Raw genomic sequence first — 27723 nt, forward strand, 5'->3', positions numbered from 1 at the left:
TAGAACGCCAACGACGATTGCCGCTGCAATCGATCGCGGGCGATAGAACAGTACGCTTACTGTAAATTCATATGCCCACAAACGGGGCTCAAGCCGCTCACAATAGTCTTTCATTCCAGCTCGTTCGGTGAAGTCGTTCGCTGAGCGGCCCTGCGCGTTTGTTGTTCTTGTTGCCGCTGCTGCTGTTAATTGCCAAAGAAAATACGACACTTTGCGCTGTGCGACGCGATCGCAGATGTCTCTCCGTTAGTTTGATTGGTTTAGTTGGCCGGCCAAGCAGCGCTTCGGTTTCGATAAGTCAGAAGAAGTCAATGTGAGAGAAGGCCAGAATCGTTTGGCTGTATTATTTACATATTTTTGTTGCGTTTTTTTTTGTTTGCTGTGCTGCGCCGTGCAATTTAATGTCAACACCAAAATGCAATTCGAAAGCATTTAAGAAACGCCAAACGAAGTATAAATTTATAATAAGCGGAAAACACTGAAACGAGTTCGTGTTCGGGTGAGTTGTTGCTTGTGTTTTTTTTTTTTTGTGTGTGTTTCTCTTTCAAGACCAGAATCCAAATCCGGCCAAAAACGGCCTTACCTTTGTTAACAATTTGAGTTGCGCGTTTTATTGTTGTTGCATTTGGTCCACACGCACGCACACAGAGAAACGCAAACTGCATGCGCATGTGTATTTGTAATGGAACGATAATGGAACGGCTGTTTCCACAATTCAATATATCGCCATCTTCCTCGCTCACATCCCAAATCCCGAATTCCACCCTCTCACAGAAAACAAAAAAAATCAGCAAAGAGGGGAGAAAGAAGTGGATGGGGGAAGAGGGAGGATGCGTCAAAATGCAACCGATACACCGAGAAAAACTGATCACCATTAGGCAGCTAATCAAGGATAATTCAAGATTGCTCATGCTGTTGAATTACTTCTAAATGCCTAATGTGTTATTTCAAATTGCAAAATGTAGTCTCATGAATTGTTTTTTAAATCATGCCGAAATTCTAAAACAAATGAGTCATTTGTTTATTGGCATAAAATGATTGTTTTGATGAAAATATCGAAATGAAAGCCAGGCTTAAAAAACCAAATGGAGTTCCAAAGTCTTTTGTTATTATTAAAACAGATTGTTTAATTCCGCCGCTTCCGATTTGCTTTCTCTTTCGCTCTTCCCCTGTCCAAACATCAGCTGCATGAATCATCATCTCCCCACGCCCCCTCCCTTCACCAACGCAACAGTTGGTAGCGACTCATTCAGCTGAAGTCTTTTTAAAAAACGACGAAAAAGTTACGAAAAACCCAGCTCGAAAACACTATCTACAAAAGCTCGATCTTTTACAGTATATATAGTGTACTATATGCTATATGCCCACCATATCGGAAACTCATTTGGGCATTACACTGGTATTTAGCTTTCGATTAGTCAGCGAAATGCAACAGAAGCGGGGAATGCTATCACAGAAGAAAGAACAAGAAAAGATATGGAAGAGAATATTAAGTAATTCTACAGATGGGAATTACTCTAAGCAACTCGGGAAAATCTTACAGAACACCGTTTCAATGAATTGCATGTGGTTTGATGCACTATCAATATTGTATATTTTTCAAAAACCCAATTAATCCCCATGACTAAAAAGTCGAAAGGGTTTATATAGTATCAGTTTTACCCATCATTATGTTGAAGAAAATGACATGAGATTATGCTGCTTTAATTGATGAATAATCATGAATAAAACAATCGGGGCATTCACAACCTTATGAACTGGGTTAGATAAAAACGACAGCGATTGATCAAGAACCCTTTAAGATAATATTAATATAACATAAATGCTGCGATTAGCCTTATTTGCATTCGACTTCCCGCCCGCTATACAAATACTTGATTGTAAATATTTGTTGATTGATTATTTTTAAAGCTTCGTTGGATTTTTTTTTCTTCTTTTTTGGCCGGCACCCTGAGAATTTTGAGCGTTGGGAAACCAAGGCTGATAAGACTTGAATGTAAATATATACATAGCGCATTGCATATCCGCTATGTGCTTAGCTGTGGGTACATAATGAACACATACATATGTACATATACATATGTATGTACTTGTGAGGGGCTCGATCTGCGTATTGCGAAGTGGGGGTAGTGTTATCTCTGATATCTGTGCCATCATCATTGCCAACTGTTGAGGGGCAGCTTGGGCAGCACACTCGCGGCCAGCTCTTTAGTTCTGACTGCGGTGCAGCACTATAGATACTGTGGATTATTACATTGAGAGCACTTGGATCTCTTGAAACAGCCGCTGCTGTTTGGACACGCATTTATGGAAAGGGAATTAAATGAAACGACATGGGATGGTGCCTCATTTCGAACGGAACGGGAATGCTCTGGGTTGCATATTCAGATTTCCATTTCCAGTTGCGACTCAATGGTCCCCCTATTCGAAAACAAAAGTAAGAACGCACCGAACTGAACTGAACAGAACTGAGGAGACCGAAAGAACTGAAACAACACACATAGCTGGAAGTTGGGAAAACAAACACACATGTTGATCATGCATGAAAGCGAACCGCTCGCTCCCCCGCCCCCTGAAAATATCACCCCCATGCCATGAATCCCCATATTTGGATAGTTGGATAAATGTACGGATGGGTGGATGAGGTTCCCTATCCCGTTCCCAGAAGCATAGCACCCACCACGCACCGGAAACAACGTTAAATGCGTAACAAGGCGCTTTTTAATTTAACCGATCCAAATAAAAGAATTAAATAAATGGAATTGTGCGCACATGCAAAGCAGTTGGACACCAGCGTTATCAGCAGGGTGAAGCCTGAAGTCTAAAGCCTGAAGCCCACGAAAAACGCATGATAAACCACGGCTTAATTGAAATTGTCATTGATTCAATACGCAACACAGCGCAGCATATCATGATATTGGTGGTGGGTTCTGTGCACTGGAAAAAAGCGAAACTCAATCCATTTGATTTGTGCATTGCATTTGTCTCGCAAGAACGAGGACCACATTGCTTCCATCGCTTCCATCGCTTCCGCTTATCAACGGCAGAAGAAAGGAGAATGTACATTTAATTGGTCGTAAAAAAGTGCATTAATGGTAATGGTAAAGTCGGTGATAGCTGTTCGCAATGATAACAGTGTAACGAATTCCAGAGGGGCCCCCTCTTCAACAACAAAGATTCCAAAAAAATAGAAGAAACGTTTCGAAAGTCTAGAGAAAAACTAGAGAAGATAAGAGTCTACTTGACGGCATAGCGAAACTATTGTATATTTCCAAATTTCAATTGGAAACGAAACGGGGACAGTCAGTCAGAGTCAATCGCTTGGGTTATCGGAATAATCGCTTGAATTGCGTGAAGCTATCGCCGCAAAGTGAATGGGTTTCGCCTCAACGCCAGGTTTGTTTATATTCACTGCGATATATTCTATATTTTTGCTGACTTATTCATGGGAATAAGAAATGTTTGAGCTGAACTCGATACCTCGACAATAACACGACTTTGCGTCGTATTTTCCCTCAATTAAAAGATAATACGTGACTAGACCAATGAAATCCTATAATGGCTATACGTATACGTATAGTTGTTGCAAAAAAAGCAGCGTAAACTGGTGGTCAGGTAATGAGTCATCAGAGTCATCTTGGCTGATTAGCACAAAAGCCAGTTCTTCTCATCTGTTTGCAAATGGCCTTAACGCCTGCAAGTACTATAGTTGAAGTTGTTGAACAGGAACTTAAGATGCCTCCGACTTTAGTTGCCACAGCAATTAACCACCGAATTTGTAATTGCACATAACAGGCGCCTTTCATGTTCCTGTCTGCGTGTGACATTGATCTCCTTCTGAATCCTGATTCGATAATATGCAATCTTGAAGCCATCAATCACGCAGTCAGCAGCAATTCGATTTGATGTATATATAACACCATATAATATACATACATTCAAAGCCGTTTGCCTTGCTCGAGTGATGAGGAAATTGGTGGAAAAAGTCGAACATTTGATGAAAAATTCGTACATATGTATGTATGTGAATTCAAATGGCGTGCAAACCGGCTTGGTCATTACGGTTGACCACAGTTGGCCGGCAGAAATCTTATAATAAAATCCGTTAACATAAATCAAATGTCTCGGATGCGATAAGCTGGTGGGAGTACGCAGCAGACTTCCTCGCTAATCCCGCCGATCGGATCGGGTTTTCCTCGGTGTCATGCCGAGGAAACTGGGCTATTGCATCCGCAAAGCGGCGATTAGTTATCTTTTTGTATGACGTTCATTCATTCACGGATTTTCACGCGCCTGAAACTGGATTTTGCGACTTGCCTTTCCTTTAACGAGCACAGAAATGGCCATAAGTTCGATTAGATAATTCAATTCTTTACATTCCCTAACGTGCATCACGCTGCTGGGCAATTATGAATGGTGATTCAATTAATTTCTCCCAATCATTTGAAAGAACGCAACGGAAGTTTGCATAACATATCGAGTTGTATACATCCGGCTTTTAACTTTGTTCTTAAATGCCCATCATACGGGCTAACAAATTTAAATAAACAATAATTTTAGCATAGGCTATTCAAATTAGACTACCAATATAGCTCCTTTCCCTGACAACCTGATCAAATATTAGTAATTGGAATGGCTACTGACATCGTTTTCTCATTATCGCCGCAGAATGGACCAGGACATGGGTATTGGATTGGGCATGGCAACGGGCATTGTTCCGGACGCAGACATGCTGATGGATGAACCGGCGGCCACGCAGTCGATCTACCCGCATTCGGCGACATTATTCGCGGCCATTAGTGCCTGTGTGTTTGTGACGATCGGCGTTCTTGGTGAGTAATTGGCATCCTGCAACCATCTCCCCGATTGCTAACCTGTCCTCCACAGGCAACCTGATTACCCTGCTGGCGCTGCTTAAGAGTCCTACGATACGGGAGCATGCCACAACCGCATTCGTCATCTCGCTGAGCATCTCCGACCTGCTCTTCTGCTCCTTTAGCCTGCCACTGACCGCAGTGCGATTCTTCCAGGAGGTGAGTCATCATCATCATACCCACCCTATGGCAACTGATAATTCATATTCTAATTCATATTTCCAATTGCTTGATTTCATTGGCAGAGCTGGACTTTTGGGACCACGTTGTGCAAGATCTTTCCGGTGATCTTCTACGGCAATGTGGCTGTTTCACTCCTCAGCATGGTGGGCATCACCCTGAACAGGTAGGCGCAGTCTGGTTCGTTTTGTCGCAAGCTAATCCGCAACCGCCACTCTAATCCCCCGGCAGATATATACTCATCGCTTGCCATAGCCGCTACTCGCAGATATACAAGCCCAAGTTCATAACCCTGCAGCTGTTGTTCGTTTGGGCCGTGTCCTTTCTGCTGCTGGTAAGTGAAGCCTCTAGAATGCGCAATTCTTAAGCGCCCACATGTGTTGTGTGTGTGTATATGCATTCAACTAATCCATTTCCTTTTCCAGCTGCCGCCCATTCTGGGCATCTGGGGCGAGATGGGCCTGGACGAGGCCACCTTCTCGTGCACAATACTCAAGAAGGAGGGGCGATCGATCAAGAAGACGCTCTTCGTGATCGGCTTCCTGCTGCCCTGCCTGGTGATCATCGTCTCGTACTCGTGCATCTACATTACGGTGCTGCACCAGAAAAAGAAGATCCGCAACCACGATAACTTCCAGATCGCGGCCAGTGCGGCGGCCAAGGGCTCGTCGTCATCCGCCGGCGGATCGTACATGACCACCACATGCACGCGAAAGGCGCGAGAGGACAATCGACTGACTGTCATGATGGTCACCATCTTTCTGTGCTTCCTCGTCTGCTTCTTGCCGCTCATGCTGGCCAATGTGGTGGACGACGAGCGCAAGACCTCTTACCCCTGGCTGCACATCATCGCCTCCGTGATGGCCTGGGCTTCCAGTGTCATCAACCCGATCATCTATGCGGCCAGCAATCGCAACTACAGGTGAGTTTGCTGGCAGCTTTGGCTTTTAACAGGGATCTAGATACAATTGCGTATCTTTTGTTTTTTTAGAGTGGCCTACTACAAGATCTTTGCGCTGCTCAAGTTCTGGGGCGAACCGCTGTCGCCGATGCCAAGTAGAAACTATCACCAAAGCAAGAACTCCAAGGAGCTGTCGGGCGTCATCCGCAGCACGCCTCTCTTTCACGCTGTGCAGAAGAATAGTATTAACCAAAAGTGCCAAACATATTCAGTGTGATCGAGATCGCAGTCGAGTCTTTGTATTAGAGCTTGTAGTTCATATCAATTACCTACTTATTACTTGTTAGTTCATAATTATTTACGATGTATGGCCGTGCTTACATCAAAGACAATCGAATTAAATACATATACGTAGACCAATTGAGAATTCTGGTGTTTTTCAAGAAAGCAGATGGTATTTAAAGTCAAAGGCTGAACTTAAGATTCGACCTTACAACAAGGTGCTATCTCATTGTTTTTGCTCGACAATGATCTTAAGGACGCATTCACCAGCACATCCCAAACAGTGATCACTGCATCTGAGATAGCCTTTGGATAAAACCAACATTGTATGTGAATCAGTGAATGCGGCACTTGTGTTGCAACTAATTTCGATGAACCCATGGCCAAGCCATGTGCAACTCGCGTTTCTCGGTCACAAATCAAACACGCATCGGTATTTTCACTTTAAAAAAAAGATTTTATTTCGTTTTTCTTCTTCATTGAACCGAAGAACCCTTAACACGCACTATAGACAGATGGAGTATCTGGATGCATTCTAGGCCTTGACGGCGAACTTCCTCTGGGGGAAGACGGAGCGCTTGCGGATCTCCTTGAGGGTCTTGCGGTTGGCGTCACGCGGAGACAGGGCCTTGCGGATGGCGCGGGTCTTCTTCTTGCGCAGATCCAGGGGCTTGTACTTCTTGTTCTTGAAGACCTTGCGCAGGTTCTCCTTCTGCTTCTGGTGCATCACGATGTAGACGCGGGCGATGGCCTTGCGGACAACGCGGCTGCATGGATTGGTCGAAAGTGCAGAAAAGACAAGAATTAGTTTTGGGACGCTTAGCCACTGTGCCGCTGTATACTCACATCTTGGAGAGCTTGGAGGGAGCTCCACCAGTCACCTTGGCGACGCGCAGACTGAGCAGCTCATTCTTGAGCTCATCCAGCTGCTTGGTGAGTTCCTTCTTGTCCTTGGTCCTCAGCTCGGAGCACTTAACCTTCACCTGGTCGGGAGCACAAACAAACGGGCAGAGAACAGATCATTAGTATATGTATATCGGTGCACTAGAAATAGCATGGCCATTGGCCAGTCAACTGGCGCTGCGGTTCGAGCTACCATCGGCGTGGAACCAACCATTTTTCTAGCTCTGCTATTTTACACTCAGCACAGGAAAAAAAAATAAACGAATTATCCGTATTCACTGAACTAGCAAATCAAGAAATTCAGCACGTGGCTTAACGCAACCTCTCCGGAAACGCGGCGAAAAGAAAAGGAAAGAAGAAGAGGTGCTAGGGGTGAGCATAAAATAGTGTGCTAGCTTTGGGCGTCTTAACTAGCGTGCTGCTGCATTATTAAATGTATTTCGTATTAACACCATGCACATCAGTGATTTACAACGCGGTTTAGGCATAGTTTTGCCTTTAAATTGTTCGTTTCATCGTAAAATTAGTTCAAAATCTCTTCGCTCACAAAATACCAACCATTTTTCTCGCTGGTCACGTCAAAAAAGAAAGATGGGACTGGGAGGAAAGAACTAGTTGGTGGTGGCACTATTGTAACTCCGCGCGGCGATCCAGTGGCAACGCTGATATCGAACCGGTTCCGAGTCCGTCGGAATAATAAATAAATCAAATTACTACGATTGCTAAAATACTTGAATGAAACTATGGTAAGGCAAAGGCTTTTAGGAAAGTATTTCTTTTTTTAAAATAACACAATGTTGGAGAGCTATACAATTAATACAAATTTCCTATATAATGCTTTAAAGTATTTACTCTTATGGATACTATGGATATTTATAGATACAGCGACGTTAAGACATTTCTGTAATATCTCTAAAATTGTTTTTTTTTAAATGTTTCTTTTCCAACGAATATTTGTTCTCATATGCATCAGTTAAATAGTAATAATGGTAAAAGCAATTCGTAGCTGAGAAAGAAATTCTAAAATAATAATATTTAATAATTGTAATGAGCTAGATAGGTGTGATAAAAAATAGCCAGATTAAAGCCAGAATCCCACCACTAATTCAAACTCCCGGTCTGGCAGAGCTGCAATCACATAGGTCCATCTCTAGCGTGAGAACGTAAACAAAGCAGGCAAGTGGCAACGCCGCAATCACTCACTCCAGATAATCTGCATAAATAATACAATTGGCAATATTCTTATCGGTTTAAGTAAATAATAGTAGTGATAAGCAGCAAGCGAAGCTCAAACCATAGAATGGCTGATCGGGCTATCAAGCTCCTGGTGATCGGGGAGAGCGGCGTGGGCAAGTCCAGGTGCAGTTCCAAGTCCAGGGAGCAATTCCACTGCGTATATTACCAAAAAGCTTGCATCACTCAACCATTTCTATTTCGCCATAGTTTGATACGTCGCTTCGTGGAGAACAAGTTCACCGAGAACCATGACGTCACGATTGGCATGGACTTCAAGAGCAAGGTGATGAACGTCGACGGCATAGACTACAAGGTGGCCCTGTGGGACACGGCTGGCGCCGAGAGATTCCGCAGTCTGACACCCAGTTTCTACCGAAAGGCTCTGGGCGCCATTGTGGTGTATGACATCAGCAACAGGGACAGCCTGGTCAAACTGGAGGCCTGGCTGGCCGAGCTGGCCAGCTACAGCGACAATCCCAACATTGCCATCATTGTGGTGGGCAACAAGATCGACCAGGAGCGAGTGGTCGATCGCGAGGAGGGACGCAAGTTTGCCAGGAAGCACAGGGCGCTCTTCATCGAGACCTCGGCCAAATGCGATCAGTTCGTCAGCGATGTGTTCAAAGACGTAGTGGAGAAGGTGAGTTACTTTCCCAAATGCTTACCATCAATGCTTCTAACCATGCCCATCCACTCTGCAGATTGTTTCCTCCGAATACTTCAACAATGGCAGTAGCTCCGGCGGTCTGGACATCGCCAGCAATCGGGATTTGGAGGCAAGCGCATCCACGTGTTACTGTTGATTACAGATGTTGTACGTGGTTTTTTTGTCAAATTTATTTCGTGTATTTATTTAATCGTTTCAATATCACTAGCATAAACTCAACCTTAACGTTCAATCGTGTACTCCTATCGAAGCAGGGATAAAGATTCACTTAATTTGCAAGGAACAGTCTGCCAAATCAGTCTGAGCAGTATCTTTCTATTATCCCTGTACGAACTAAAGATAATTGGTAAATTCTTATTCTAAGGGGCTCACAACTTATGGTGTATCTTCTCAATTCTAAATTTATTCTAAAAAAAAAATAATAATATTCCACTTTGCGCACATCTGATACAATACATGTGGCATTTTATCCGGCTTTTGATTCCTGCACAACTTTCGTTTACTTGCAGTTCGTCTGCGACCAGTCAAAAGTCAAGTTGAGCATTTTCTTTTCATTGTTTTATTGAAATGAAGAAAGTTTTCCGTTTGCGTTCAAGAACACAACAAATAAAGAGGAGAATTGGATCCAGAGACCAACTGAAATGTACATGGGCTAATGCTATTTTTATTTCCGTACGATTTTCCCTTCTTTGCTGCTTCTGGTGGTGTAAATTTTTAAGTGAGTTTAGTGTGTATTTACAATAATCGATGAATTACTTTAGCAATTAACGCTAACAAGGTGGATTTAGAAATCATTGAGGCTGCGCTTCTGCTTCTACTTCCGCTTTTCACGATCGGCTCCCTTTTCATCAATTTCTTGTAGATTCCTTTTTGCACGCGGTAGAGGCTTAGAAAACAAAGCTGGACATTTGGCCGCAACAATTTCCGGAGCACGCCCCCTATGTACAAAATTGTAATCGCATAGGTTCCGTAAGAGTAACTTAGAGTCTATTCACGCAGTTGCTCCTCCATCGATCCCTTGATCGCACCTCCGCACCTGCTCCCGCCCAGTTCCCCAGGGATGCGCACGGCGGGCATCCTACTATTTCCCCGCAAGGCCGAACCTCTTGGCGTCAAGTTCGTAGATAAGCAGTCGCCACATCTTCACCACGAAGACCTCGGCTTCCTCGTCCAGTACCTGATGATGCCATCGAAGCAGAGGGAGAAGGGTAGAGTATTGAATTAGTTATGGCTCATATTATTATTGTAGTGGCAATCTAGTGGCGATCGCTCCACACTCACCATTTGCACATCATCCAAGATGCTTTGAGGCGGGCTGCCGGCCAACACTTTGGAACATATAAAGTCCACCAGCGTCGGCTCCGGCTCACCGATATACTCGATGATTTTCTTATTGATCCATGGACGTATTTTGCGTTCCATTAGACCGCTGTCAATCTCGTTGCGTTCAAGCATATAATTAAACAGCTCCTCCTTTTGCGTGGGTATCCTGTCAATAATGCTTTTTATATGCCGCCGTTTTTCATCATACACCTTTGCACCATTCTCATCCTTTTTGGTGTTTGCAGCGGCAGCATCTCCGCTACCGCCGGCAGATGCAGCTGCCTCATTCTTACCATGTTTGCTGCTGCTGCTGTTCTGTTTGTTGCTGCTGCCGTTGTTCTTGCCACCGGAGCCACCGTTCGAACCGGAGCCGGAGCCCGAACCAGAACCCGACCCCGATGAGCCGCCCGCCTGTGCGATCTTCTGGCTAACGGCAGCTGCTGCGGCGGTGGCCGCCGACACGGCGGAGCTTTGGCGATCCGCCGAGCTGCTGTTATTGTTGCTGCTGCTGCTGCTGCTATTCGCAGCACCGCTGACGCTGCTGGCTGCATGATTGGATGGCGTCGTGTTGCTCATGTTGTCATCGTAGTCTGCGAAAGCAAGGCAACAGAAAGGCATTAGAGGATGTCTATGATAATGCGTCGAATCGAAAACTCACCTAGCGGCACCAGTTTACGCTTCTTGGGATTGATGTTCTCATCGTTGTCGTCGTCGTTGACGAATACGCCAGTGGCCTCGATCTTCTTCTTCTTGAGGTTGTTGCCCAGCGTCAGCGAGATGAGGGGCATGGTCATGGGCGGCGTGGCCGAGGGCAGCATGCCATCGTGGCCCGATCCTTGGTCATTCAGCAGGGCGCTCTGCGTGGGAGTGTGGATCTGGGCCAGTGAATCGCGCGACTCACTGTTCTGTCTGCTCAAACTGTTCGACCGCGACTGGTCGTTGTTGTTGTTCTTGGCATAGCCACCACTGGCATTGGAGGCTGTGTCGGCCATGGAGGCGCGGTCGTCATTCGATATGGAGTCGTCATCATTCATGCCGGCTGTGTCCGGATCATAGCTGTCCAGCTGCTGGTTCTTCTGTCGCTGCTTCTGTCCCTCACCGCCTTCACCCGCTGCCGAGGCGGCCTGCTTGCGCTGATGGGCCGAAGCTGTCGCCGCTGCCGGCGGGTCTTGGTTCACACTGATCAGGATGCGTGGCTCGTAGAGCTTCTCGATCTCGCGACGCGCCTTTTCGAACTCCAGCGATGGATTCTCGTATTCCCCGCTAAAGAACTTAGACTTAAGCTCGGCCAACTCGTCGGCCTCCTTCTCGCGATCCTTGGAATCGGCATCCGCCTCGCGCACTCGTTCCGCCAGTCGCTGCTGCAGTTCGCGACCCCGATAATAGAGCGAATCGTCGCGCTCATCGTCATAATCTTCGACGAACTCCTTCAGTCGCTTGGCATCGGTCTCGCGCTCCTCCTGGCGCAGCAGCTCCTTCAGGCGGTACTGGTGGCCATAAAGTTAATATTGGATGAGTGAGAACATATGCAGCAGACGTTGGTGACTTACCTTCTCGTTCTCCTTGGCCTTGCGCTTCTCGCGTATCTCCCAGTTGGATAGGCGCGTCTGGTAGGCGGCCTCCTTTTCGCGCGCCTTCTTCTCGGCTTTCTTGCGGTCGCGCAGTTCGTCCTCCATTTCCTTTTCACGCCGCGAGTCCCGGGCTGGCTTCAGCAGCTTCTCCTCGCGCTCCCGCTCGCGTTCTCGGTCGCGCTCACGTTCCCGCTCCCTTTCGCGTTCCCGTTCGCGCTCACGCATCTCGTTGCGCTCCCGTTCGCGCATTTCGTTGCGTTCCCGCTCGCGCTCACGCTCCCGTTCCCGCTCCCTTTCACGTTCGCGCTCACGCTCCTTGTCGCGAAGCTCGCGCAGCTCACGTTCACGTTCCCGTTCCCGATCTTTGGAGCGGGATTTCGAGCGGCGGCGACGCGACTCCTTGGAGTCGGAGCGGCGCTCCTTTTGTGTTACCTCAGCCGGCTCCTTGCGACTGCTGGCACTGCGTCCCGTGGAGGAGGACGATTCTTTCGGCTCCTTAGCGGCAGCTGCTTCCTTGACCACAACGGGGGCTGCTTCTTTGTCCACCTTTTCCGATGCGTCAGCGCCATCGGCGTCGGTTGTTGAAGAGGTGGCTGTGGCGCCGGAGGAACTGGTGGCCGCTGTCGTTGAACTACTGGACTTGCTGGTCGACGATTTGCGCTCCTTCTCGCGCTGCTTTTTGCGCTCCTTGTCGCGTTCCTTCTCCTTGCTGGCCGCAAGCTTCTCCTTTTCCTTCTCCTTCTCCAGCTCCTTGCGATGTTCGTCGGCCTCCGCACGCATACGGAACTTGCCTATCTCGCTGCTAATCAAGTTGCGCTTCTCCTCCTCCAGTGCATTTTCACTCAGCACCTTGATCTTGATGTCGTCCTCGCGGCGCGTCTTCTTGTTGCGACTAGTGCTGCCGTACAAATCGGCGCGACTGCTGCTATCGAATCCGTCGAACTCGTGCTTGTGCTCCTCCAGAAACTCGTGCATCTGGGCAATGGCGAACTCGTCCTCGGTCTTTTCGTCCACTGGGTTGGAGCGGTCGCCGTTCTTGCACTCCTGCTCCTTGTAATCCTCGATGAGTACCTTGTTCTTGGCATCCACCTTGGCCACCAGCTTCTTGCCATCGATCTCCAACTCGCTGAGCAGGCGTACAGCTCGCATCGCTGCAATAGGTCCGCTAAAAGGAGGTCAAGGATATCGGTTAGCAGAATACGAATAGGAGCATTTAGGAAAGGGATGCGTTCAGCGGCTATCTACGGTTGCAACAGCCTTCAAGAGTAATCAATTGCTTCTCTAGCATTTAACCATAATTTGGAACCTAAGCCTAACAAGGTGATTTTGGCATGACCTAAAGACAGATAAACGTACTCAAATTCGCAGAAGCCAAATGTGGAGACCCGTTTCCAGTTGATGACCATGCCGCAGGCGGTCAGGATGCGTTTGAGCAGTGCCTCCGGGACGCGTTCGCTGATGTTGCCCACGAAGACGGTGATGATCGGTCCGCGGAACTGTGGCTGCGGCTCCGGCGGTCGATGGTATACTGTCGGCTGTGAGCTGATGGTGGCCGAGTTGCGGAAGCTCCTCGGCGGCTTGGCCATGTTCTGCATCATCTGGAGGCGAAAGAAGTTGGTGAACGAGGATTTGGCCTCAGATTCAGACAGTTCCATGGTGATTGTGACCCAGAAAGGGAGACTTACGTGCGGCGGCGGTATGGATGCATTCATGTAGGGCGGCATGGGCGCCCGCGGCGGGTACGACATCTTGTGCGCCGCGACTGCTTTATGATGTCCTGATGTCCTTTAAAAACCCAACTTTAGCGAGCTTGCAAAATTAAAGCCGACAATTCACACACACACACAGACGGGCAACGCACACACACACAGGTACACACGGATGGGCGCAAACGCCACACGGAGTGGTAAATGTGAGTGTGGATGTCCTGTTTCCTGCTTCCTGAGCTGTACGCCCGCGAGGTTCACTGAGCAGATCTCGGGACGGCTGGCCTGCAAGTTCTGGTTTCACGGCGCGTGCTATATCCACGCGTAAATTACCGAATAGAATCTCCTTTTTCTGCGGCCGTTGCTCTAGGGATGGTAGCTGCTAGCAAGCTGCTATCGACTGATGGCGTGTAAAAATCGATGGGGTCGTTCAGTTATCGATTGCCGGCGGGGCTGCCAACGCTATTTACATTCGCTATTCGATTTCATTATTTTTTGCGACAGCGGTAAACAAATATTTTAGTTATTGGGTATTTAAAAACACTTTATCTTTTAATTGTATGCAAGATACCCATTTTTCGAATAATTCACAAAATTGTTGTTGTTGTCCTTTGTATTTGTTAAGCCTATCGTTGCTATCGATGTTGGCTCACCTCTAGTAACGTAACCGAAAAACAACTAAATAATACTTGTGATAATACATAACAAAACAATGCGTGTGGGCCAGTTGCTCCGCTTCCGGAGCACCACCTTGCGCAGCTCCACCGCCAGGCAGGAGTACGTGCCGCATCACAAGCCCGCCGTGGGTGACGACATCAAGCGGCTGGAGGACTTTCTCCTGTCCAAACCAAATGTTTTGGTTCTCACGGGCGCTGGCATCTCGACGGAATCGGGTGAGTTCCTGGATTTACCAACTTTACTATGTTCAGAAAGCATTCCAAAAGTTTTAAAAGTTTTCACATTATTCATTTATTTATATAATGCTAATTGCAGTAACTTGCTTTAAAGTATTATAATTTGGCAATTTGAGAACACATCATTTGAATTTGATCAACATTTCTAGTTCTCTAAAATCTTGAAATAATTTTCAGGCATTCCCGACTACCGGTCCGAGGGCGTGGGACTCTACGCCCGGTCCAATCACAAGCCTGTTCAGCACATGGAGTTCGTCAAGTCGTCGGCGGTGCGAAAGCGGTACTGGGCCAGAAACTTTGTGGGATGGCCCAAGTTTTCCGCCACACAGCCGAATGCCACGCACCACGCACTGGCCAGATTCGAGCGGGAGGAGCGGGTCCAGGCGGTGGTCACCCAGAATGTGGACCGGCTGCACACGAAGGCGGGCAGCCGGAACGTTGTGGAGGTTCATGGCAGTGGGTATGTGGTCAAGTGCCTGTCCTGCGAATACCGTATCGATCGTCACGAGTTCCAGAGCATACTGGCGTCCCTCAATCCGGCCTTCAAAGATGCCCCCGACATGATTCGGCCCGACGGCGATGTGGAGATCCCACTGGAGTACATCGAGAACTTCCGGATACCCGAGTGCACGCAGTGCGGCGGCGACTTGAAGCCGGAAATTGTCTTCTTCGGTGATTCTGTGCCACGGCCACGAGTGGATCAGATTGCAGGCATGGTGTACAATAGCGATGGCCTGCTGGTGCTCGGATCCAGTCTCCTGGTTTTCTCCGGCTACCGCGTAGTCCTGCAAACAAAGGACCTCAAACTACCGGTGGCCATTGTGAATATTGGCGAAACGCGCGCCGATCACCTGGCGGATATCAAGATCTCCGCCAAGTGCGGCGATGTGATACCCAAACTGTTTGACTTTCGCAACGCGAAAAACGCCAGCTAATACTCACCGTTGTTATATGTTTACCTCCCACTAAAGTTGTAGTTATGGAAAGCAAGACTTTCTATTTTAGCTAAAAAATAAATGTTAAAGATGAATATTTGCAAATGGGAAGTATGCACCTAGCATAATGAGTGTCGTTTATTCCTTTGCCTTTGGCTCAATTTCGCGCAGGATCCTCCGGAGCCAAAACACAATGACACGCTTTCCGGGAAAAGGGTTCTCTCATCCCCCAAGTACACCCACGTCCATGTCCTCCGCATCCTCTCTCAGGGCGCTCTCACTCAGCGTGAATGTGAGCTGAAATTCCAGCACATCGCAACAGGAAGCGGAAGCAGGAGCGCCGGGGAGAGCTGCGCACTTTCGCTCGCTCCCGTTGAATGTTTTTGTTTTTGCTTTAGGCCGCTGCTCTCTGTGCTCCACATAAATGAACCGCAATTGAGGCATCTCCCGCTCGCACACACAATCACACATCGCACACACACATCACGCACACATTTGCACAGGCAGTGACACTTTTCACACGCTGTTCATTACCCCCTCCACGAATCCCCGCCTCCTGCCGTCCATTCCTGCTAGGAAAACAAATGCGTAGGCCCCGCACAGTGGGCAAAATCGCAGGACTGGTAAGCATCATTAGTTATTTTAGAAATATTCAAATTGTATGGGCTAAAAGACCTTCTATACCTTGTATACTCATTTTCTGTCCAAAATGCTTGGATTTTTATGCATATCTTTGGAAATAATGATCCAAAAATGGAATGGCATACCTCGTTGAGCTCGCAACTAAATTTCCAATCGAATTGCATTCAAGGTTTGAAATATTAATTTCGACCCATTTTTTGAAAATTTTGATGATGTTACCCCTTACCGAAAATGCGAAAAAATTAAAAAATTAAAATTCTTTGAATGCCTTCAAAAAGTGATAGGGCTCGTTAGTATTGAAAATTAGCTGTACAAAACAGTCATTCTTTTAGCAATATGTCCATTTTTAGCGAAGTTATTAAAAAAACCCCTTTGAAAAGCGTCAAAAAGTATGCTATAGAATTCGTAATCTTCGCAACCGAAAAATTAAAAAAAATCTGAAGGAAGGGGTTTTGGAAAACAGTAAGCACATATGATTTTTTCAAAGTAGCTTTGCAGCCCAGTTGCAGTAAAAAGCGGATTTTCCCATGCATTACCCGTGGAAATTGGTGCTGGTGCCCACCTGTAAGTAGTTGCTGTACTTGCACTCCTTTCGACCGCCACTTGACTTCCTACCCTACTTTAATCTGCGTCGCGGGATTGCGGGATTCCGCTATGCCGTTATTCCGTTATGCTGTTATTCCGTTATTCCGGAATTGGATGTGCACTCGAAACTGGAAACTTTTGCAAGCGAAGGCAATTGGAATCCGGTCAAGTGCGTTGTAGTTGTAGTTGCAGGCGAAATGCCGTTCGACAACCACCGTTAACCGGCACCGTTATGCGGCGCTCTCTCATTTTTTCCCTCTCTATCTTACTCTCACGCTCTCGTTTGAGATGAAAACTCATTGCGATGTGGGTTCCGTTGCGAGTTGAAACTCAGTCTTCTTCATTCTAGAATTAAGTGCCGCCGCAGCAGGAGTCGCACAGTCAGTCGGCTAAGTAAATGTAAATCGAGCTCAAGTCCGTGCGTTCAGCGAGCAGCCGGAACGGAACAATACACGGACGGAGTCCGAAACCGGAACACGAACCATAAACGTTGATTTTTTTTTCTGTGTGCTAAAAGATTTGCAGTGCCAAATAATATATGTTATTGTTTTTCATTCTAAGTTTAAAGTGCGTTTTTGGTTTATTATGTTTGTGAAACCAATGGCTCATTTTGCTATTCAAAGAAAACGGAAGATGGAAATCCCTATTCCCTTTTCTTATCCTTTTTTACCCACCCCTTGCCTTACTTCCCAGCTTGCCACTTTCTACTACGCACTTTCACACACTCACGCACTCCAATTGCGTAAAAAGCCAAATGCGCAGCAAACTGCACTGCCACGCCCCTTCCAAAAACGCCCACTGCTCTGCCAAAAAACAGAGAGAGAGAGTGAGAGGGAGAGAGTGAGTGGAAGGAGCAGACAGAGAGAGCGGGATGCTGTGCGTATGCGTGTTTTTGACACTTCCTTGTGCATTTTAGGGATACACACAATGTGCGTGTGCTGTGAAATCAAGTGAAAGGCCAAAACCATCACCTAACTGAATTAAAATATTGAAAAACTTTAAGAATTGAGCGAAAAAAGCGAGTTAAACAAGATAGGCACGAAGCTGAACGGAAGCCAACGCTAGAGGGCGCCGCAGCAGGCGTGTGTGTGTGTGAAGGAATTTCCTGAAAGGACAATAGGAAGAGAGGAGTCGCGGAGGAGAGAGAGAGCGAGCACAAACAAAAGGGGAAGTCCCGTGTGCGAGCAAGATGGACAGCTCGCCGGATCTGTCGCTCAAATTGCGACGCGGTTCCAGCGATTCGCGTGATAACTTCTACATGGATTTTGCCCAGGGCATCGACTCCGACATCGAGGAGGTGGACAACACGGCCAACAATCAGGAGGCCGGCGAGGTTCCTCCGCCGCCGCTGCCCACAATTTCGCTGGCCGAGGAGGTACTGCTCCTGGTGGCGCCACCGCCGCCGCCGCCCTCTTTACTGGGTCAGCCGCTGCCCACGCTAACGGAAACGGATGATATACCGCCCACACCCACACCGCCACCACAGCAAAAAGACGATGACGGGGACGATGAGGAGGAGCGGGAGGAGCCCGATCCGGAGCAGGATCAGGGAGGCCGAGCAGTGCCATCGCCACCGGGTTCACCCATTAATTCGGTCCTTGAACTGGAGCTGATACCACCACCACCATTATCGCCCATGGAGGATGCCGGCCTTCGCACCGATGACGATGGCGAAGGCGAGGAAACCGATGATGCCGAGGAGGTGGCGGCCATTCCGCCGCCACACGAAATACTGGACATAGAAAGCAATCCCGATGAGGAGGAGGTGGAGGAGGAGCAGGAGCAGGCTTCCCAGGAGGACACTCCCAAGGAAGAAGACGAAGAGGAGGACGACGACAAGTCCACGCCACCGCCACCACTGCCACCGCTTCCCTCAAATTTCTCCTACGTGCAGGGCCACAATCTCGGCCAGGTGACCCCGCCCCTGACCAAGTCGCCATCCACCTCCCCCTCACCGCCCGTGACACCGCCACCCTGCCCGGAACTCAACATCAGTCGGATGGTATCGCCGCCTGCCCAGCACATCAGTCAGATACCACCGCTCACGCCCTCCGACGAGAGCGAGGGCGAGGCGGAGTCCCAGCCGAACTCACCGCCACCCAGACTGGAGGCGGAGCAGCCACCACCCGACATGGATCAACAGGAGCGCGAGGATCCTGAGCTACCTGAGCCGGAAAACGAACCCGAACCAGAACCGGAACCCGAACCCGTGAGCGGAGCTCGGGAGGACTATAGCCGTTCGCTGGACAACGAGGATGAGTCCACCACCATAACCACACCGCCCAGCAACGGTTATTCAGCCTCCTCCATCATTGCTCCGCCTCCCGAGCATTTTGCGGAACTAGACGAGGACAGGGGCTTCATTCCACCACCACCCTTGGAGCAGGAGCCCGAGGAGGAGGAGGAGGAAGAGGAGGAAGAGCTGACCAAGGGAACGGACGAGATTTCCGTGGACAGGGAATCGCTGCAGGATCAGGGCGGCGACAGCATCAGTTCGCCGCGGCCCGCCAGCATCTTGACTGGATCCATTTCCACATCGGTTGGCGGCGGCGGAGCAGGTGGCTCACCGAAGCTCGAGAGTCGCGGACCAAGTCGCAGTGGCAGCCAGCGATCGCAGCTGAGATCTGGATCGCAGCAGGGATCGATTGCAGGATCCCGCGGTGGCTCTCGCATCGGATCGCGCACAGGATCCGTGGCCTCCGCCCAGGCGGCAGGCGCTCTCTCCCCGCAGGCCTCGCTCAAGTCGCAGACATCCATTCGCTCGCAGGGACAGGCATGCGTCCGCAGTCCAGCCGGGTCCATCAAGTCCGGATCGCAGCGCGTGCAGAGTCCACAGGCCGGAGAGGGTGCCCCGGCGATGCCGTCGCCGCCGCTGATGAGGAGTCCGCCGCCAGAACTGGCCCGCCAGATGCACAGTCCGCCAAGGATAACGACGCCGCCAAGGGTCTGCAGTCCGCCGCTGGTCAGCAGCCCACCCAAGCTGGCCGAGTCCGCCGCCGCTGCCGTGGGAGTCGCTGCCGCCGTCAAGGAGCAGATCGGGTGAGTTGTGGGTCTATTCCAGTGGGTCTATTCGTTCCACCTGTTGACATGCTTTTGGATAACTCATTGATATTGTTTATAGATAGGGTAATCCATTGTTTTCCAGCGCTATTATGTTAAAAGCTTTAGTTTGATTATCGCATTAGCACAGTGCTTTATTATCTTATCATGAAGAGCTTAGAATTTCGCTTAGGATTCGCACAAGTTTTCCCCCAACTTGAGATGTAAATCTCATTGGGCTTCGGGGCTAGAGAAAAACTTCTCCTTGAGTTGCTGCTCCCGCCGCACGTATCAAACTGAACCATCACGTCTGGTTCTGGTTCTGGTTCTGGTTCTGGTTTCAAAGTTCCCTGGGGCACTCCATTAATTGCATAAACGTCCTCGAAACGTTGCGCCCTATCCTATCCCCAATTTCATCTAACTACTTCGTCGTCAGCCTCCATTAGTCGCTGGTAATAGCTCAACAAAACTGTTTAACTTGTGTGCTCGTCCTGCCATCGTGTCAGTGCTCCACCTGTGCCACTCCTCCACTCCGCCACTGCTTCATTGCTGCACTTGGTGCTCTAGGCGCTCCTCCTGCCACGTAATGCGCCATCTGCCATCTGCATACGCTTCGCTGGATCGCTGCCTCGCTGCGGCGTTTGTCTGCCTGCATCCTCCTCCGAATCGTATGCTCTCCACATTAATTAAACAACCGTTTCCAGAGCAACACCCTCACAAGTTTCACGCCGTAAACAGAGCCGTAAGCTGAGAGAAACGAGGACGTTGCACTGGCAAAAGGCCAGCTCTTCAGTTGCTTAAAGGTTCAATATTTATGTTAGCAATTTGTGCTATCCAAAACTATTAGCATAATAGCTCAATTACTCTAATACCAAGTTCATTGAAAGGGCTAACAAGGCAAAAAGTTTACATTCAATTTAGTTGTAGAATTTCGTACTTCACGTGCAAGGACCACACGGCGTATGCGGCATTTTCAGTGCGTATACGCCCGGTATGCCGACAGGCCGTGTGTGCACATGGATGTGGGAGGTGGGTGGTGGTAGGTGGGTCTGACTGTAGGTTACGAAAGGAGGATTTTACAGGTGCACACGACCTGCTCGATTGGCTTGACATGCACAAATTGTTGCAGCTCCAATAAAAACGGTTGCATGCAAGGCAAAGAAAGGCGGAAAAAAAAACGTGGAGCAACGCGGAGGTGAAAGGTGAAAAGGATGCCCGGGCAGGTTGTTGTCCTCGGCCATTGCCGCACCCATTATTATGGCGCTAAATGCGAGCGGCTCGCCAGCAAATTGCCCCAAGCCAGCGCAAAACCACCGAGAGACCACCGCAAAATGGGTCAATTGAAAGTTTGCAAGTTTGCTGTGGCATGTGCTCAGTGGCGACTTTTGTGTTGGCATTGCGGTTTTGTCCATGGAGTGCAAGGAGCACCATGGAGCACTAATGGACATAATTTCCATGCCGACTTAGCCGGGGTGAATGCATTCGCACCCATGAATACTTGATGTCTTCCGCCTTTCGAGTCGAAAAGCAACTGCCCCGTCTGACTGAGAGGAAAACGGAATGATGATTGCTGATGGAGTCGCCACTTTTTCGATCGATCTCTGGCTATCAGTGGAACTGTCAGTGTTTCAGTTTGCCCAAGCTAAACTTCGCATTCAATTGCAAGGTGGATAATCCAGCGAAATCACGTTACTTCCTTGTGGCTCCTTGTTGCGATTAAGAGTAACTCATGAAGTGGCACTTGCCAAAGTGTTTACTCCCTTGACTTTGTGGCGCTGGCAGGCGAGATGCAAACCCAGGTGGTAGCTGGAAAAGCTGAATGAAAAGCAGGCTGCGCCAGCGTCATCCATTTATGCAACAGCCGGGGCAAAAGGTTGCCGTCGTGTCGGGTTAACAACCCCAAAAAAATACGAGGACACAACAGGACGCCATGAAGCACACACAGCACACAGCACACAGCACACAGCACGCAGCACGCTTTTTGAAATCAGATTACAAGTGCGCTCGAGTGTGCAATCCACACAATTGCAGCCGCTCCTCATGTTGCATGCACCACTGTCTCTGTTTCGCACTCGTGTTGATGGCTGTGACCTGATGTCAAGGTTATTCACAAGCCCGAACCTTAGCTAAATCCCTGTTTGAGTGCACGCTGGGAAACAAGTGCAAACATATTTCAGCCATCTACATTTTATTTGCTTTGCCAAAGCTAAAATATAGCAATTCTTGTAGGGAATCGTATGAATGCAGTTTGCATAATGATTATATGCACATTTCCATATTTAATAGAAATGGTCCCAAACTTGCCAAATTTTTTTTCCGTGCCTCCGATTTTGCGTGGCTCTACAGCCAGATGTTATAATGATGCCCGGCATTATTTTCGAGTGGCTTTGCGATTTGAAAGGTGCATTTGAATGCGAATAAATGATGCGTGCTCGGATCGGATCGCATCGGATTGGACGGATCCGTGGGCTTTGTTGGCTTTGATGGCCTTGTTGGCATGGGAAGCGTGTGAAGCAGGATGTGGCCCCTCGACTTGCTCCTCTTTCCCATTGCCGATTCACCTGTCATCCAACATGTGTCATGTGTCAGATGCATGCCGCGCCGCCTTAATTAAACATCCCAATCACGAAGCGAGCATATTTCATATTTCCATTTGGCCAGCAAACATTCGCGGAGTGTGTGTGAGTGTGTGTGTGAGTGAGTGTGAGTGCCGCCGCCAGCTAAAAAACCTGCACAAATCTCTATAATCTTTTATCAGCGGTACAGTGCGCGCCATTGTGTATGGCACACATTGCTTTCGCCTTTCATTTGCTATAGCTCACCATACAAGCTAAGCTAGTATAATTCAAAGCCAAAGTTCGAGCGAGCATGGTATTCATGAAACGCACTGTACTAGTCGCACTTGTATCCCGATTTGTGCTGTGTCCACTAGACGGCGATTAGTTTCAATTGGCCGTGGCGAATGGTTGGGGACTTTTCATTAAGTTTCTGTTTCGAGTGGCTATTGTTCTTTTTGTGTGCTGCTATTATTATTATTCGCCAGCTCTGTGTGCTTATCTCGATCTGAATCTGTATCTGTATCTGTTTCTGAATCTGGATCTGCTATCTGATATTAAGCGCAATTGGAGAGCGCATGCTGTGTCCGCCGGTGGGTGGAAGTGGACGATGGGTGTTCCGGAAGGCCAGAGATTCCCCCGGAATGCCAGCGTCTATAAATAGAGGCCCATCTTCTGACAGGGTTTAAAGTTCAGTCGAAGGCTGCCGGCTGAACACCAAGTTCAATGTATTCGCGGCGGAAATGTCTGGCATCCGATACAATAAATCCCAGCACACACACACACAGATATATAGACATGTATATAGATGCATATATATGATTTGGAGGGGGGACCATTATTTAATTAAGCCGCTCGCATGTATTTGTATCTGCAAAATCGGGTGCGGGGCCCAGAGCCCAGAGCCCAGTCCACCGATTCAGTGAGTCCACGTCGGTCCGCCAATCCAGCCACGCATTACCATATATATAGTCGCCAATCGCTGATCCGCTGATCGCTGATCCCACTAATGTCGGCCACATCCGGTTCATCTTCCTCTTCCATATGCAGCTCTAGTAGCTCCACCGCCGAACCGCTGGAGCCATCGAAGCCAGAGCCGCTGAAGCCACCAATAGCCACCGTGAGCTACCAGGATGAACAGAAGCCACCACCACCAGCTGCTGCTGTTGCTGCTGCTGCTGCTCCAGCGGCAACCACGGCGGTCACCAGCCAGCCGAGGTCGCACTTCACGAGCAGCCACCATCACTACCACTTGCCGCACCAGTTCCAGCATCCGCACCACCAGAACCACCACACCCACAGTGTCAGGGTGCCCACGCCGACGGTGCCCAGCAGCTATGCCCCACCGCCGCCGCCGCCCGACAGCGGGAGCAGCAGTTCGCCCGCGGACCGCCGGCGACTTTTCATGGCAGGAGTGGCTCCGCCGATCGCCGCCGGCGCTGGCTCCATGATGGCCATGCCAGCCGAGCCAGTGGTGGCCATATCGCCGGGTAGGGTCTCAGCTCGGTCGGGTTCGCAGCACCACGTGACCATCGACGAGTCCAGTCTGCCCAGCCACAAGGGCAACATCCAGGAGACGCCGGGACCCAGTGGCCTGATCATTGGCGGCGGCGATGGCGACGGCGATCGGGACATTGGAGGCGGCGGGGGCGGGGGCGGTGGACCAGACAGCTCGGATCCGCCCTCCTCGCCCGGCGGCAGCAGCTCCCAGCCGGCGCTCAGCGGCAGCCAGGCGGACGGACAGCTGGCGCTGATGTACCACTCGCACCAGCTGACCAACTACCCAGTGCTGCCCGCCATCAAGCGCACGCACCGGCCATCCTTCGTCTATCCGCCGATGCCAAGGGTTAAAGCGTGAGTAGAATCGTTTGTTAGATAACTGGCAACTATATAATATTGTATATATATTGCAGCGGCGATGCACTGGCCACTCTGTTCTCCGCACTCTACGGAAAACTATTGGTCGTCATGGGCATAGCATTTCCCATGGCCGAGGTTATTTCCACCTACATCCCACCCTCTTTCTATGAGGTAAGCACTATAAACCCACTAATAGCTGTGACTATAACACTTTCCATCCTCCGTACTATTTCCATCCTTAGGTGTACTATTTGTACTTGTACATTGGCAGCATGATATTCCTGCTCTTCATGTACGCCACTTTGATATGGGGACGTCCCAAGTTGCCAGTTCCGATTGGTAAGTTTTGAAACAGTACTGGAGCAGTATGTGGATTATTAAATCGAAATCTCGCACTTCGCACAGCAACATCGCCAAATAAATCGGCAACGAAGGCGAGCGGTACGGACAGCATGGACGAGTCGGATACGGACAGCAACTCATTGCACCACCGACTTCCGCCGCCGATTCCCGTGCGACGGCCATCGCTTCTCTCGCCGCTTGGACGCCGGGATGCCCACTACGGCAGCTTCTATCTGCGCATGGGCGCCGTGGGTAAGTGTGCTTCACTGTGCTCCAGTAATTTGTGTACACGATTCTAAATGCTAATGCCGTCAATTGTAGCCTTTGGAATTGGCAGCATGATCTACTCGGGCCTGGAGTTTGGGCAGTACTTCGAGCTCAACCCGGACACCAAGTGCCACAACGTGCTGCTGGCCCTGACTCCGGCCACCCGGATGGCCTTCATCTTCATTCAGATGTACTTCATCTTCCTGAACAACGAGCAGATCAAGGTGTATCGCTACAAGATCATTGCACGCTTCGGTTTAATGCACATGATTGGCACGAACCTGGCCGTTTGGCTGAATGTCCTGATCCAGGAGACGAAGCACGAGATATTGACGTTCTACAATCCGGAGAATCGCACGCTGAGGATTTCGCACCGAATACCAGGACACTCCAGAGGTCATGCCATAATCCAGCACGATCCGACGGCCCATCTGCGAGTGCCGCGCGGCTTGAAGGGACCGTACCAGATCTTTGAGTGCCGGCGAACGAACATCATCGGTACATTGGTGCAGGACGCCTCGCCCTTTCTGTTTCCCTGCACCATCGAGTACTCGCTGATCTGCGCGGCCATATTGTACGTGATGTGGAGGAGCATCTCCAGGCCGCAAACACCGACGCCCCAGCGTCCGGATATGATCAGCTCGCCGATGAAGCGATCACCGCACCACTATTCCGTGGACTGTGCCCGTGCCCACAAGGGATTGTTTGTGGGCATACTCATCCTGGTGCTAACCATCATATCGCTGATCATCTTCTTTGTGCTGATCTCACGGCCGGAGTTCGTGGCCATGGCCGTAACGGAGGTGACCATTTGCGAGCTGCTCATCTATGGCACGGCCACGATAGCCACTTTGGTGGGCATGATACAGATCCGTCATCTGCAGTACGATGCCTACAGGAGTTTCTCGCTGGATGACATCCTGCTGGTGGGTGCGCAGACCGGCTCGTTTCTGTACAACATCTTCACGGTCATCGCCGGGCATTTCACCCTGCGCAGTGATGACATGTTGGTGCCCATCAACGCCCTGGCCTCCATTGTGCAAACGGCCTGCCAGACCATGTTCATTTTGGATGCCAGCCGTCGGCAGGCCGTCAGTCCGGAGCACTTGCGCAAGAAGCCAGGCCGCGAGATTGTCACCTTCATGCTGGTCGTCAATCTGGCCATGTGGGCCATCAGCACGCTGGAGAAGTCACGCGCGGAATCGCATCCCATACAACTGAACTTCTACGGCTTGTGGGCATGGACCATTATCACGCATGTGTCGATGCCGCTGGCCATATTCTATCGATTCCATTCGACCGTCTGCCTGTGCGAGATCTGGAAGAGGGCCTACAAGCTAAAGCCCACGTACATGTGAGAATTCGCCCGCTCGCGCATCCAGAGCATTGCGCAGCAGCAGCAATTCTGCGAGGATCTCAAGACGAACCTGTCCTACTGCTACTGCTCCACTACGCTGGCTGGCGGCGAGCTGGAGACCGTCGAGGAGGTGGATAGCGGCGAGTGTAATTCGGCAGAGGATGCCGCGGCCGGATCGGGAGGATCGGGTGGATCGGGTGGATCGGGCGGATCCCGAGGAGGTGCTGGAGGTGCCGCCGAAGCGGGAGAGGCCGGTGGAGAGGGGCAACAGGGCGGCGACAGCAGCTGTGGACTGAAGGTACCCAACCGGGCACTGTCGCCGCAATCCCTCAATACGGAGAAGGCCTTCTGTCCGGTATACGTGATCAACGGCGAATGAGTTTACGCGCACTTTGAGTTCATCGACGCGATCAGCGGGCATGAGCTCAGCTTTGTCTAGGACTTGCATCTGCTGGACACGAAATCAAACCAAACCAAACCAAACGAAACCAAACCACACCACACCACACCACACCACTTCACACCACCATTACCAATCCACCCACCAACGAACAACCAAAAACCATACAACTAGGCACCCATCTTCGAGAACCACCAAGAGCAACAACATTTGACCAAGCGGATGCAAGCGTTGAGAGCCAAAAACATATCCTAAAAGGAAAGAGGAGAAGAGGAAAACATTAGGAGGACATGGGAGTACGCAGGGTCTCAAGCAATGGAAAATCAAAAAGTTAGGCACAAGCTATGATAAAAACAATGGGTTAATCTTAGGATATGCAGCAAGGATAAATCAATGTTGAAATCACAAGCAATGCCACTAGGGCGTATACGCAATAAATTCCCAAGCAATTGTCACTAGTGCGTATACGCAATATCTTAAATGGTTTTAGTCTCGTAATGTTCACCTAAAACCCCATTGGCTCTAAAAGAAAAAAGAAGGGAAAGGAAGTTTGAGGGATACATATGCAGATTTTAGCATTAACCAAAATGTTGTATGCGATTTGAAGGGCCGTATTTTGGGATCTCTGGTAGCAAGTGAGCGCAATGAGTAGTATTGTAGGCAAAAAAGAAAAAGAAAAAAACAACGTAACCGTAGATGAATTCATGTTTATCCCACACACATACAGCCGCAAGTTCTACGAAAATATCAAGTTTGATAAATGTTGCAAGAAACTGGACAACATTTTATATATTTATATATAGCAACTGACTGAGGATCAGCGAAAACGGGTTGTGAACCAACCGCACTACGAGGTATGCCGCCAAACTAGCGATCAACCAAAAATATATAGAGAGCAGTATACCAAATATGTACGAGTATAACCGAAAACAGCGAGTTCTATCACAGATATTTACAATGATTATTAATCGGCGTTCCAAAGCAAACTGCATATATTTCAGCAACTACACGTTAGAAAAGGAAAGAAGATAGAAAGAGGAAAAGAGGAGAAAAGTGGAGAAAGGAGAGGAGTAAGAGGGATTGGAGAAGTCATTAACCCCACCAGAAATCGAGGAGTCGCAAAAGTTATTAGACAACACCGTACTACATAGTAGACGGTTCACACAGCCTAGCACCTAAGGATA

General features: G+C 49.2%; 6 protein-coding genes across 10 annotated transcripts; 4 read left to right on the forward strand and 2 right to left on the reverse strand.

The window, feature by feature from the left end:
* Positions 1-92: 92 nt before the first annotated feature.
* On the forward strand, positions 93-6375 carry LOC120456293 (protein trapped in endoderm-1). The gene is made up of 7 exons (XM_039643039.2): positions 93-499; positions 4669-4832; positions 4888-5033; positions 5120-5220; positions 5286-5388; positions 5480-5976; positions 6046-6375. The coding sequence occupies exons 2-7, from the start codon at positions 4670-4672 to the stop codon at positions 6230-6232; spliced, it is 1197 nt and encodes a 398-aa protein (XP_039498973.2). The 5' UTR covers positions 93-499; position 4669; the 3' UTR covers positions 6233-6375.
* Positions 6376-6673: 298 nt separating this feature from the next.
* LOC120456294 (60S ribosomal protein L35) lies at positions 6674-7828 on the reverse strand. Of its 2 annotated transcripts, none has more exons than XM_039643041.2 (3): positions 7699-7828; positions 7084-7220; positions 6674-7004 (listed from the first exon to the last, which is right to left on the reverse strand). In XM_039643041.2, exons 1-3 carry the CDS (start codon positions 7699-7701, stop codon positions 6773-6775), a joined length of 372 nt encoding a protein of 123 aa, XP_039498975.1. In that variant the 5' UTR covers positions 7702-7828; the 3' UTR covers positions 6674-6772. The 2 variants fall into 2 exon arrangements, with proteins under 2 accessions (XP_039498975.1, XP_039498974.1); XM_039643040.2 differs by lacking the exon at positions 7699-7828 and adding an exon at positions 7352-7508.
* A 471-nt stretch (positions 7829-8299) lies between these two features.
* On the forward strand, positions 8300-9689 carry LOC120455512 (ras-related protein Rab-18). 3 transcript variants are annotated; one of them, XM_039641783.2, is made up of 4 exons: positions 8300-8499; positions 8584-9016; positions 9078-9190; positions 9553-9689. In XM_039641783.2, exons 1-3 carry the CDS (start codon positions 8441-8443, stop codon positions 9177-9179), a joined length of 594 nt encoding a protein of 197 aa, XP_039497717.1. In that variant the 5' UTR covers positions 8300-8440; the 3' UTR covers positions 9180-9190; positions 9553-9689. The 3 variants fall into 3 exon arrangements, with proteins under 3 accessions (XP_039497717.1, XP_039497715.1, XP_039497714.1); XM_039641781.2 differs by having other exon boundaries at positions 8301-8499; positions 9252-9689; XM_039641780.2 differs by lacking the exon at positions 9553-9689 and having other exon boundaries at positions 8301-8499; positions 9078-9268.
* LOC120455511 (RNA-binding protein 25) lies at positions 9681-14028 on the reverse strand. Of its 2 annotated transcripts, none has more exons than XM_039641778.2 (7): positions 13778-14028; positions 13623-13722; positions 13294-13535; positions 11917-13102; positions 11025-11853; positions 10325-10956; positions 9681-10220 (listed from the first exon to the last, which is right to left on the reverse strand). In XM_039641778.2, the coding sequence occupies exons 2-7, from the start codon at positions 13683-13685 to the stop codon at positions 10125-10127; spliced, it is 3048 nt and encodes a 1015-aa protein (XP_039497712.1). In that variant the 5' UTR covers positions 13686-13722; positions 13778-14028; the 3' UTR covers positions 9681-10124. The 2 variants fall into 2 exon arrangements, with proteins under 2 accessions (XP_039497712.1, XP_039497713.1); XM_039641779.2 differs by having other exon boundaries at positions 13977-13995.
* A 270-nt stretch (positions 14029-14298) lies between these two features.
* On the forward strand, positions 14299-15597 carry LOC120456834 (NAD-dependent protein deacylase Sirt4). The gene is made up of 2 exons (XM_039643884.2): positions 14299-14536; positions 14735-15597. The coding sequence occupies exons 1-2, from the start codon at positions 14356-14358 to the stop codon at positions 15490-15492; spliced, it is 939 nt and encodes a 312-aa protein (XP_039499818.1). The 5' UTR covers positions 14299-14355; the 3' UTR covers positions 15493-15597.
* A 1766-nt stretch (positions 15598-17363) lies between these two features.
* On the forward strand, positions 17364-26994 carry LOC120456092 (proton channel OtopLc). The gene is made up of 6 exons (XM_039642687.2): positions 17364-19758; positions 23364-24167; positions 24227-24344; positions 24416-24512; positions 24579-24767; positions 24837-26994. Exons 1-6 carry the CDS (start codon positions 17909-17911, stop codon positions 26138-26140), a joined length of 4362 nt encoding a protein of 1453 aa, XP_039498621.1. The 5' UTR covers positions 17364-17908; the 3' UTR covers positions 26141-26994.
* The last annotated feature ends 729 nt before the right edge of the window (positions 26995-27723 follow it).

This window comes from Drosophila santomea, chromosome X, assembly GCF_016746245.2.
Source record: "Drosophila santomea strain STO CAGO 1482 chromosome X, Prin_Dsan_1.1, whole genome shotgun sequence".
Taxonomy (NCBI): domain Eukaryota; kingdom Metazoa; phylum Arthropoda; class Insecta; order Diptera; family Drosophilidae; genus Drosophila; species Drosophila santomea.